The sequence below is a fragment of the Barbatula barbatula genome (genome assembly GCF_947034865.1).
Source record: "Barbatula barbatula genome assembly, chromosome: 12".
NCBI classification, from domain to species: Eukaryota; Metazoa; Chordata; class Actinopteri; order Cypriniformes; family Nemacheilidae; genus Barbatula; species Barbatula barbatula.
The window spans coordinates 19623362-19636765 of record NC_136775.1 but is presented as its reverse complement, the minus strand read 5'-3'; the positions used below and the strand labels follow the sequence as shown (position 1 = coordinate 19636765).

Sequence of the window (13404 nt, the reverse complement as noted above, 5' to 3'; positions counted from 1 at the left end):
GGTAAATATCATGTTATTATCATTATAACATGTCAGTTGTCTAACAAACATCAGAAAGAGAGATCTTTTGCTCTGTGTTGGATTTCAATGTCCTCGTGAAAGCAAAATTTAGCTTTGACTGTATGTCTTTAGGGTCCTCCCACTGAAAAAATAAGACTTGTTTCTGTATCTGTGAGTCATGGGCTGGAACCATACGGGCTTTCCAAAGTGACACAACCGATGACTGAATCTTTGGCTTTCATTTGTATGAGCTGTTTATTTTCTACCACACGAGGTACTGAACATCGTTTTTCAATTACGCAAAATGCTGACAAAATTGTCATATGATGAGATGTGTACAGAACAATTATTTACAGTCTGAAGAAAAATACTTTTTCAGACTAGTTAGGGCTAGTTGTCATATTGGGAATTTGTTAGAAGCGCTATGTACTGTAGCTGTTATAATGGCAAAATAATCCCAGACATCTGTTAATATAATGTAGTGTCAATATAATCTCATATGTTATTAATTCAACATATTTAAATTTCTGTATCTGTCAAGATGACTCACAATGCCTGCATTAGTTTTAGGTGTTAGGGGCAAAGTGGGGATCTTTGAGTGCTGCGACTGACCAGTCAAAATCAAGCATTCCAAAGTGGCGTGTAATATATCTCAGAAATAAACTATTTTAAAGGGGTCATTCGACACGACTAAAACGAATATTATTGTTTGCTTTAGATGTAATACATTGGTCATACACGATTTAAGGTTTAAAATACCGAGCATGTTTGTATCTCCTCTTTGATCCGCCTCTCTGAAACGCGCTGATATTTTACAAAGCTTATCGCTCTGAAAAGCGAGATGTGCTATGATTGGCCAGTTCAATAGTGCGTAGTGATTGGTCGAATACTGAACGGAAATGTAACGCCTCTTAACAAATAACCATGTACATCATACAGAGTTTGTGTGAGATAGAAACAAGCTCGCATTACAGCAGTGAATGGTAACATAATAAATATGCTGCACACACTTTAATATTCGGACTGTACTTTACTGGAACAGTATTGTACATAAAATGTAACCATTTGTTTTTAGTTGCCTCGTCCTTTGGAAGGGCAAACAAAGAGGCTTTCGTTTCGCATCGAGACACACAGCATCTCCACGACATGGCTCCGCCGGCGACGGACCGGTACAATGAGATTTACAAGACCGCCCACCTTAGTTGCGTTTACATTTGGGCAATCATAGTCAAATCATACCACAAGCTGACGTCAATTTGCCGGGTGTGGCTACACGAGGCGTTCACCGCCGTGTATTGACTATTGGATGCTTAACACGCACACCAAAAAGTTCTCGAACCCTCTTCCCCTGGTACCTGAGGCCCTGGAGCAACTTCGTCAGGCTACCATTTTCACCAAACTTGACTTGCCTCCTCCTCCACCTCCTATCGACGAGTCCAAACAAATCTACCGGGTGGAAGCCAATCTGGACTCCAGGAGTCAAGGTGGTGCTTGGATTATCTCATAGACTGGGAGGGGTATAGACCGGACAAATAGTTATCTGTGATACGAGATGACATACGATACTGCACCGTAACTTTAATAACTGCATTAACTTCAACTGCATTAACTCACCTATTGCACTGCAATAACTTTAATAACCAATGTCAATAATCTATGCATACCTAAGTCACTTGCACTATTTTAGTCTAAATTATTATCTGTTCATATCCACCTGTACATTAATGTTCATAGTACATAGTCATCTGTATATATTGTTCATAGTATATACCTTCTGTCATATTTTCATAGAACACACCTACTGCTAAATATTTTTATAATCCATGCCCACTGTATTATATTCTCACTATTGTATTCTGTATTTATTCTAACTGTATATCCTGCACTTGCTAACTGCACTTCTGGTTAGACCTAAACTACATTTCGTTACACTGTACTTGTATATGTGTAATGACAATAAAGTTGAATCTAATCTAATCTAATCATTCTAGATCCTGACTTTCTCAGACAGTTCCACATCATACACCGTGACCGGACAGCTGCTCGTAGTATTATCCATTGGTAGTATTGTTACAGATATAATAATTGATGCAACGACAATAAAAGTGCATAGTTTCACCTAAATAATTATTAATTTATTTGGTTATAATCGTTTTAGGTTGGACGAAAGAGAAAACATGGGCTAATCATAAAAAATAAAGCCATGAGGTAAATTTGACCCGACGGCGCTTATAGGTATAAATGCCCACTTTTTAATTTGGTTTTATCTCAACAATTTTTAACAACCGGGAATTTGAAAAACATCCATGGGAAAACTTTACCCTGTGGCAGTTCTAGTGTTAAAAAAGATTGTTGCAAGAACGTTTTTTTACTTCAAACATTTAGCAAGATGTTAAGTTATACGAAGTTCCTCTTCTAATAGCTGGATAAAAGTACTCCATCAATGCCTTAAAAAATTGCAGGATCATGTAGAAAGTAACGGAGCGGTGTTGATTTATTAACCACAAATACTGCCATTCTCCACTTGGAGCTTATCTTTGTCTGAACAATTGTCTGCATGTGTGTCATATCTGTTATAAACCTGCAAATGTAAAAGTCTTTATAGCTTGGGGCTTCAGATTCCAGTCAAGGGTGTGGTGGAATTAGTGATCACCCAAAAGCCAGCAAAAAAAAACAAGTGTGTACATTTATACTACAGGAATCAACAGGGTTACAAAACTAACTCAAGCAGGTGCATAAACTTATAAATCCAGTAGTCCAACAGAACATGCAACAATAATGGGCATTATGAGGGATGATTTTAACGCTTGACACTGAGAGTGGCTGAGTGGGCAAAAACTGCAAATCCCCAGAGTGTGCTGCTAATCTCAATAACCAAGTTATTACATTCATTTCTCAAGTGCTAATAGGGTAAATATACTCCAGATATGAACACTGGTCCACAAGCACTTCTTATTCTACTTTCTTTTTTTACATATAATAAAGCCTCAATGAATTACCATTTTGATTTAATAAACTGTATCTTTTAATGTTCGGTTGGTTGTATTTTGTTAGTTTGTCAGGTTACGTCCATGTTAACATCTGCTGGTCTACAATGCAACTTTAAATGATTGGCTTGTGATGCTGTTTTCTTTTGGATTGTGATGTATAATTGTGATGTATAAGTGTAAAAGTTTCCGAATTGGGAACTGTGGTGTTTGTTTTTTATCTTTGGGAATTTATTAGTTAAAAGCCTGCCAAGGGACTGTTAATATTTTCCCCCTTAGGCCAAGACATACATCAGAAGAGATGTAATTTGGAAACAAATCTTTTAAAATAAAAACTGCAATATTACATGAAAAAATAAGATTCGGCATTTTACACAAACTTTTTTTGAAAGATAGAGAGAGGAAGCTAAATACGGAAAACATAAACAGATCCAACAGCAAATTTGTTTTGTTAACAATACAAAATTGTACATTTTGTTGAAAGTTTTTGTAATCAGTTTATTTTCTGTCAAAGTGACACACAGACTTTTCTCCCTAGAAACACGCCTCACAACATTATGTGCAAATATTTCCCATGGCCAAGTTGTGGCTTGCCCACAGTCATTCAACTGTATAAGAAGGTTTACAAGACATGTGATCACTCGAATGCAAATACTTTGTGTTCTACCAGACAGCTCCACTTTCTTGATCTGTGTTTATGGGATATTGCATCTAACAGGGCAGCAGCATCCATTGCGCCATCCAAAATAATTTTGCTCTGCAACAGCAGCAGTGTACACGAGAGCAAGTAACTTGAATCTCACGTCGTGACCCCTAAATTACTTACATTTGTTCCGTTTTTATGACTGATATATATTGTTTACACTATAGTATTAATACAATTTAAGCTTCTTCACTATCACACATTAAATCCTCATTCTTTAGGCTTCTTGTTACGAATCTAGCAAATTCTCCCCAAACTTCCCAAGCGGAAGTCGTTATAATTGGTCACAGAGCCATTGAATATGAGATTTACGACCATCTCAGATTCACCTCCATAGGAAGAATGTAATGTGGAAGTAATTCGCATCATGTAGCGTAAGATAGTTTCAAACATTGCAGTAAAGCCCATTCATTTCAGTGTCTCCTAAACGCATTTGGTGAAATAAATGCATGTTTTTATATTTTGAAATTAAATGTTAAAATTAAACACAAAGTCTAATCTTCTATTCGTATTATTCCCCAGACAAAATGCTGAAATAAATATAGTCAATATACAGAAGTATTCAGTGTACACAATGTGTCAGGGACGTGTTGCGGGAACAGAGACAGAGGACCCAAGTGCAGACAAGCGGGTAAAGGGTTAAAAAGGGGTTTTAGTAATAAATACAAAACATGAAACAAACACCCACGAGGGGGTAAAACAACAGAACAGGGAGGGCATACAGGACCAGACCAGACCAGACCAGACCAGACCAGAGATTCACAAATTGACAAGGCAGGAGACAAGCGCTACATCTGCCACACATACAATAATCCGACACTAGGGCATTAAATAAGGGAAAACTCAAGAGGGGAACAGGTGCGGGGCATGAACTAATTAACAAGCCATAACGAGGAAACGAGAGGACGGAAACAGAGACGAGACCGGAGAGAGCATATGGCAAGCTTTCATGATCCTGCCACTAGACCAAGAGTAACCTGACATGATGTGGCAGAATCATGACACAATGTGCTACTATATTTAGCTTAATGTATGCAAATACAGTTGTTGTTATATGTCCCGATAAAAAAATATGTGTTTTTGAATCAACTGTAACAACTAATTTGAGAAAGCCTACAAGTGAGTTTTCAAGCGTTATCTGTACAATTATAACGGCAAGGCGACAAGAAATATGTATTTATGTATATATGTAAGCTAACTCCTTTGAGTTTTTATATTCCTGAGGCTGATTTTACTGACAAGGCGCACATAAAAAAAACACAGGCGTAAAAATATACATCAGTTAAACATACTGCCTGTTCATAAAAATACAAAACCAAGTATGTCTTTGTGAGAAACAAACACATTTTACATAAAAAAAGAATCCTCACACTTACAGTCTGATTTGATTGTTTCCTCTCTCAAGGTTTTAGTCTTTGGGAGCAAGATGTAGTTGAATATCCTTGAATCTAACTATAGAGCTCATTGTCAATCATGTTGTGGTGGTTGGTGGTGGGACCTTTTCTTATGGGCCTTTCAGGCAAAGGTGGACCACTGGATTTTGTAGACTGTTCATTTAAATTTGGAAGATTGGAATATACATCTTTTTCCTCTATGACTTCATAGATGTGAAGATCCAGTGCTATGGGAATACGGAGGCCTGGAAGAATGTCCTGTTCGCCAGGATTGTAGATGGACACTGGGGGAGCACTATTCCTCTTTTTTTTTCTGCTTGACATAAAAGAGATAATGCGCAACATCAGATTACTATAAACTACACTGGGTTAAAAATTTCTTAATCTTTTGTGTTTTTTTTAACTCACCTGATAACAAAGCAAACCACGACGAATGTTATAATCACGACCAAAAGGATTCCCACGACACTTAATATAAATTTCAAATAAAGGTCTGAAAGCAAGACAAATATTTATTTTACTGACCCTAAAGAAACTGGGACAATACAGTAACAGACAGTAGAAAGTTAGTTAAAGGAATTGTTCACTTTCAACATACAGTTTCATCATAATTTACTCACCCCTGTTGTCATCTAAGATGTATATGTATTTTTTTCTTTAGTCGAAAAAAACGTAAGGTTTCCAAACAGTTGAAGGTCAAAATTACAGTTTCAATGCAGCTTCAAATGGCTTTAAATGATACCAGACGATGAAAAAGGGTCTTAACATGCGATAACATTGGTAATTTAAAAAAATATATAAATTTATTTGCTTTATTAATTATTTATGTCAAAAAGGTCAAGGTTCACGTAGTACCGAGTCAGTGATTATAAATGTGGAGAAGGATGACCGTTCAAACGTTGTTGAATGCTCAATTACACATATTCAATTGTCTTTGTGTCAGTTTTTTGTTTAAAATGGTCATTTCGTGTACGTATCCTGGATTCCGCCTACGTCAAGCGTGACCTTTTCAACGTAATTACGTAATACGTGAAGTCGTGATCGCATTCGCATTCGCAGAACAGAGCAAGGCGAGCATTTGTTTTTATAAAGCATATACATTTGTTTTTTTTTAGAAAATGACGATCATTTCGCTAGATAAGACTCTTATTCATCGTCTGGTATCGTTTAAAGCCCTTTGAAGTAGCACTGAAACTGTAATTTTGACCTCCAACCGTTTGGAGTCCATTGAAGTTCACAATATGGAGAATAATCCTGGAATGTTTTCATCAAAAACCTTAATTTATTTTCGACTAAAGAAAAAAATACACAAACATCTTGTGTGTTGAAAGTGAACAATTCCTTTGAAGACAAAAAAGGATGAGGGTTCTCTCACAATTGCTCTGCACCGTTATCTGCATCATTGCTCGGAAGTCTCCAGTTGTTGGCTTGCAGTTCGTCATGTTGAGGTAAAAACTTTCTAAGACCTGCAAATCCTTAATCTTATCATCCTTCTTAGTGCTGTACAGCATCTTCTGAGAGTGAATGCTCTGGACGGTGATGCTTGTACGCACTTCTTTGCACTTGGGCTGGCTGATATATTTGAACTCCAGTTTGCCCTCAAACAGCGGCTCCAGGTTAACAATCCAGGATACTGTATTGGATGGTGTCATTCCAGATGGCCATGCTGGGGTTGCCAGCAAGGCTGCATACTTGCTTTTTGCTTCAACTGTGAATATATAGTGCGCTGTATGGAGGAAAAACTCTTTTAGAAAAAAAGGATAAATATTTCTGTGGGGAACAGCTTCAATCAAGACTACACTGAACATTATTTACCTGATATTTCTTTTCTAAACAAATAGTTTATGATGGGGTTAATCGGATGGCAGTGATCGCCAGTGGCTGTACAAGAGACTGTTATGTCAATTGATGATTTGTTGATGTTGATGTTCTGAATGGGTCCCTTTGGACAGAACTGACCAACAGTGATGCTACGGTTATCATGGGACACATCTAGAAGGAACTCGCTGTTGCATTTCTTTTCAGGCAAAGAGTAGCACAAACCACTGGTAGGGGACACAAGCTCCACTGAACTGCTCTCTGGGCCATGAAGGTGCCAGGTCATCGTCTTCAAAACTCCATAAATACACGGTGCATCGTAAGAGAATTGTAGAGGTGATGGGGTATTTGTACAGTTTTGCCAGCTTTTACATTCTGTTGATGGAAAAACAAGAAGAAACTGGACATATTCAAGCGCTTTGAGTGCCCAGAACAGAAGCGCTATATAAATGTAATAAATTATTATATTTGAAGACCAGGTAAAGAGAAATCAGAGAATTCTTTCTAAAAACATTATAAATGTTAGAAATATATTGCTGAAACACGTTACAAAGACTCAAAAGTATATTGTGCTGAATTGTGGAGTAAAACCGTTTAACTGTTTTTCACCAATTCTGTGTTCAGGATTTAGCGGCATTTGACAGTTAAGAAACGGTGTCATGATATCGGCTTCTTTCCCGAAGAACTACATTATGTAATTGTAGGACAATTAGGACATGATATTATTATTCAGGATGTCAGAGGTGATACAGCTTTATACTATGCAGGTGAGTACCTATGGTTTGAATGACAGTCAACTCCACTTCTTCTTTTTTGCAGTCAAAGAAGTAAAGGTCAATAAGGTTCCCTGAAGCTATGGTGACTGTGTCCATTGTAAACCAGCCTGATTTCATCACACAGGCTGACTTTGGATGTCTCCTCACGCGCATCTGCTGCATTTCTTTCAGTGGATGAGGATCTTGACAATGACCTACTACAACAGCGACATAAATAAAATTATGGTTATCGATACAAATATTATTCTTTTAAAAGTGCTTTAAGCTGTTTGGGAAAATGTAAAAGTGATGTCAAATGATTGGCTTTGTTTTAACAACCAAAACTTTTGAAAACTACATTTCTCTGTATATCTTTAAGTCACAGTTTTCGATTGAATCAGGACTACAACCACAAAGAACACAGCAGATGCAGATCGAACTGTACAAAGGCACTAGATTACACCAATGTTAGCATATTCCCAAATATTTCAGTTATGAGAAGCATCAAATACTACCGGGAGCAAATGTGTGACTAAATTTAACAACCGTGAAATACATTCAAGCTCCAGCAAAAACCAGGGAAATAAGGCCAAAGAGTCTATACCTAAGTTTCCATCTACCTACAGTATGTGTATGCATATTTTGGGATATCTCATAAAAGAGACTGGATGGGAAAAGCAAGATGACCTTTAATTCTAAAAACGTGTTTATATATTATACATATCTATCATGACTCAATAAAGGTGGACATTTTTAATCCAATAAGAAGGTTAAAAGTATACTCCACCACCAAATGAAAATTCATTTCCACCACAGAATATAAAAACCGTTATGAAGAACATACCCCATGCCTATCCTATTTTAATGTTTTTCTTTAGCAAATAAACAAACGTAGTACGTATAAACATAAAAGACCTCCAGCCTCCAAAATCCCAATTCAAACCCAGCCAATATAAAGACTAGCTACCCCATAGTGGAAATTCTATGATGTATGGAAGGGGAATTACATAACAAAACTATGTTGAATTAACAGACCTAAAGTTTAAGGCAATGTTTCAAGTCAGTTTCTCAATTTCAGTCCTCACATTAGGTGTTTTATATTGGAGACATCTAAAACATTCTGGGAGAGAGGCCTGAAGACTGGAACTGAGAAACAAGTTGTACTGAATGAATACTTTTAACATACCTTTTTGACTTTTGGTGGAGATTTCAAAGTGGACCGTAAGGCCTTTCTGTGACATATTTTGCTGGAATATTTCACAGTTCCTTAGCGTGAGAGTAAAGTTGCCAGGCTCCATTGATGGCTGTTCATTATTTAGTCTGGTTTTCAGAATTCCATTTTCAATCCAATTGTATTCGATTATTGGGGTGTCAGAAGGTTTAAGACATTTTGGAAGAGTGTAATTTAAAATAAACACACTGGTGTAGTATGAGGGAGGAACAGTGAAAGTCCACAACATATCTGTTTTAGATGGGAAACCGGAGGGATATTTTGGTGAAAAAATGGCTAAGGGTGAACTCTTCTCCTTGAAGTCAACAGTGATATGAGCCAGTGCTGTAAAATAGTGAACATTCAAGAATTTACACAGAGCAACTACTTAAAAATCATATAATAAGATGATGAAAAAAGATCACTTACAATTGCTTGTGCTTTTCACAGATACAATTATAACTTTTTTGTCCAGCGGTTTACCACCATTCACGTTCAAAGACAGTCTAACGGGATTGCGGACTTCAACGTGTCTAATGCTTCCTTTTTGACAAAAACTTCCAACAATGTTCTCCACGGATGTGAATGTGTAAATGTGTTCATCTGGGCAACTGTCTGTTTGTTGAATCTGTTTTAAACCCATCGAAGTGAAATTGAAAGAAAAGTTCATGAGACCATCAGACTTTAGATTCCAGGTAAACGTGCGGTTGAACTTCTGAAAGGCAGGATATTCGTCGGGCAGAATTTTGGGCAGAATTTTGGGCTGAATATTTTTTGTCCATCCTGCAAAGGCTGACAACAGTAGAATTAAGTTTACTTACAGGATTGAAATAAAAAAGTAATGGAATTAACAAACACTGCAGATGTTGCAACATCCCAATAAATGAAGCTTTTATGTCTTATCCAAATTTGTTTTAAAGATCTAATGCTGAGAACCAAGAGACATCAACAGTAGCTCTCCTGTTGACGGCTCATTTCTGACAGATATTTCAGTCTGTTACCTGTTCTCTTTGTTTGTCCTAAAACATTTGCAATAACATAAAAAGGTAGTGAAAATGAAATATCTAACTGTTATACACAATAAAGCTTTCTCTGTTTTTTCACGAAAATTAAGCCAAAGATATATGTTGCTAAAGAAACTAATGATTTCCTTAGCAACCACAATCTTGAACAGCAAATCAAAACTGTCAATTTTTTTAAAGGTTTTAATCATCTCCTTTCTGATTTTTAGCAATTGTTAAAACACTTTGCCTTAAAGACCAAAAACAATGTCACGGACACCTGAACATGCTTGTTGAAAGCAGTTAGTTATATATATTTTTATATACAGTATATTTCCGATGAATCTTCATTTTTGCCGGGGTGGTCAGTACATACAAGCATGGATCCAGCCTGCTGGTGCAGGCTGCTGGCGTAATGGTAAAATTTTTGTTGTGGCCGAACCCAGTCTCACGGCAGTTCGTGGCATAGACACAAAATTTGGAATATATTTATTTGTGTTCATGGACACGATTTGTGTCAGTGAGCACACCCTTTCTTTAATGTCACTCAGTACGACTTTCAATGCACAGACTGCTTGCATATTTGCATTTATATATTTATTACCTGTATCACAAGAAGTCATGCATATTTTAGGATGTGGCTAACCAACACCTTACCTCACCCCAAACCCTAAAATCACAGCCACGAAGGCCAATTTAGCTAAAAATGCGAGTTTCTCGAGGTGGCAAAGCAACTACAAATGGCTCCCCTAACCCTGCCCCTAAACCTAACGTCACATGGGAAAAGTCAATTATTACAAAACATGTCTGCGTGGCGCCGAATGAAATCAAACAAGCCTAATAACATGGATTACCTCATCTACATTATCCCCATGGATACGTCAGTGCTCTCGCCTTCGTGTTCATTTTGTACCGGTCAGTCTGTGACTAGTAACCAACTGTCATCAACAACCAATTTATGTATTCCCATACAACTGTTTACATTTATGTGCGTAGGAGCAGCGTGTCTGAATGGTCACGTGACATGCGTTTCGGTGGAGTAGTGTAGTCGCAGATTTTTCTGAAACGCACGTGAAAACGGCAGTATAAACGAGAATCGTTTTCATTTTGAAACGCCGTTTTCAAACGATGCTCGGACGATCTCAGATAAGTTTTCTAAATCTTGACTCTGTACTCAAAATCCTTCCTTAGTCACCAGACCTTAATCCAGTGAAAAGCTTTTGGGATTTGGTGGAACCGACCAAATTTAGCAATTGTGCAATGATCATGACAATATGAGGCAAAAAGGGTCGAAGAAAGTACAAGCCAAAGTGGCCAGTAAGCATTGAATATAACACTGACTTAGTAACACTTTTAAAAGAGATGTTGTTCGTGTTATGCTATTTAACACATTAGGTGTTAAGATGTGCTCAGTTAATGATAACGTATTAATGTGTTGAGTTGTTTTTAACACTTAAGAGTGTAGGAATTTGGCAGATGTTTTACAGTAAATTGGGGGTGCCTTAATCAAGCTTGTGGCAAATTTCCTCTCTATAGTTTATTTTCAACACAAACACACCTTTTCACACAACACAACACACGAACAAACTAGTGTTTTCTATAACCTCATGGGAAAGTAGATTTATGAAGCTTACTGTAAACCACACATTCAGGGAAAAGGTAACCAAACATTATTTCACAGGCAATATTGACTACTCTTACCAATGTTTCTGACGATTTGCACTTTGAATACTTTCTCTGGCTGTGAACAGTTAAAATCCACAAGCGTGTCACTTTTTAGGATCACTGAAGACTGGCAGTTCTGATTGATACAAACTTTGCACCCTGAATTTGTTGTGGTGGCACTCGAATCAATGATGATGGTCGTGTCCTTTTCAACAGTAATCTTGAGCTGTGCACACTCTGAAATTACACAAGGATAGTTAACAAATAATGAATGGTTAAACTTGCATGAATGTACGGTAAGGGAGATTGTATAATTCACTCAAAGGAAGCACATGCCAGGTAAACGCAACACCACATGTGCGTGACTGCTGTAGCTTACCTGTGAGATCGAGGACCGTCGACAAGAAACATCCCAAAAACATCACAACGCAACTGAAACGACACGTTCGCTCGGTTTTATAATGTCCTAGAAAAGCCATTGATGTGAAATAGCCTTCTCCTCCGTGGTTGTAGAGCGAAAAAGCGGCTTCCTGGTTTTCGACAGACTTCACTTTCGCCCCTCGTCAAGAATCCTGTTGGAATTTCAGTTTGTCGTGGATCCTTTGAATCTCGAAATCTTATTGTAATGAAATGACTCAACCTACCACTATTACTACTAATAATACAAATAATTATAATAGTTAACTAAATTAAAACTCAACAAATATAATAATACTAATATTTTTATACCAAGAACGTTACATTGCGCATCCGCATCCCTGTTCAATGGTCAGAGACGACGACGACAGAAAATCTGTAGGCATGCTGAAAGAAATCTTCTCTTCTCATTCTTAAGGACTTCTTGTTAAACCTTATTTCTTCACACATAGTTGTCATATTTTGCAGTCACAGTTGTCAAAATAATCAAATTATAAATAGAAACGTTTTTTGTAAATACAACATTTACTTTAAATGTAGACACCTCATCTATACTCCAGTCAGGTGAGATGACAAAATACACTTCATGTGGTAAATTCACAAGAACAGAGAACCTAACAAGGTAGCCTACCACACAACATTGGCTAAATCGCATCCATGAAGATGATAATTTCATTAAAAAAAGCAATAAATAAAGACTTCTGGGCCCAGTTTTACAGACAAGACATATCTTAAACCCGGACTATAGTCATATATAGACATATATGTTTTAGTTCATTTGGATTTTTAAGCCGCATTTATAAACATGTTTTAGACAAAAACATTACCGGTGTGCCTCTTGGGTCAAAACAATGGCACTGGTGTATTTTAAGATATGAGACAACTCAAACATTCATTTTAGTCTGCGACTAGCAGGCCTTCTGTGAAACAGGCACTAGTTGTGTAAATTTGTGAGTGAAATATTTGATTAAAAAAAGTGCAAGCCTAAAGACTTATAGCTGTCGTCTGAAATTTCACGTGTCCCATTATATTTTGTACTATTTTGAGGGGTCTGGTCATAGTGATTAGTGAATATCTAGCACAGTGTACAATAAAAGAAACCACTGTATCTATGCCCTATCATTCATTTTGGAACCGGTTCACAGATTGTATTGGATGGAAAAAGTGTGGCTACTTCCCAATCCATATTTAATCACAAACAAAATGAAGGAAGTATGATTTAAACTTATACATTTCCTTATTAAAATCAAAAAGATATAGCTACGAATTGCGCTTTTGTTTCGATTGCTCAGAAAATGAGGTTCATTTATTTATACTGGTACTGCCCATTTGTGAAACCTTTTTGGGAAATACTTATGATTTTATTATTCAGAATGTTGATAGAGATTTTGTTTTATTTTGGAAACATATACTTTTTGGTGTTTTGGAGAATCATCAAAGGATTTACCATACAA

The 13404-nt window shown here is 36.9% G+C and overlaps 1 protein-coding gene across 2 annotated transcripts; it reads right to left on the bottom strand.

Moving 5' to 3' along the window:
• Positions 1 to 3292: 3292 nt before the first annotated feature.
• On the bottom strand, positions 3293 to 12105 carry cdcp1a (CUB domain containing protein 1a). 2 transcript variants are annotated; one of them, XM_079470634.1, is made up of 9 exons: positions 11913 to 12105; positions 11570 to 11770; positions 9297 to 9659; positions 8844 to 9212; positions 7678 to 7875; positions 6900 to 7277; positions 6460 to 6810; positions 5493 to 5577; positions 3293 to 5400 (listed from the first exon to the last, which is right to left on the bottom strand). In XM_079470634.1, exons 1-9 carry the CDS (start codon positions 12010 to 12012, stop codon positions 5139 to 5141), a joined length of 2307 nt encoding a protein of 768 aa, XP_079326760.1. In that variant the 5' UTR covers positions 12013 to 12105; the 3' UTR covers positions 3293 to 5138. The 2 variants fall into 2 exon arrangements, with proteins under 2 accessions (XP_079326760.1, XP_079326761.1); XM_079470635.1 differs by having other exon boundaries at positions 3464 to 5397.
• Between the last annotated feature and the right edge of the window lie 1299 nt (positions 12106 to 13404).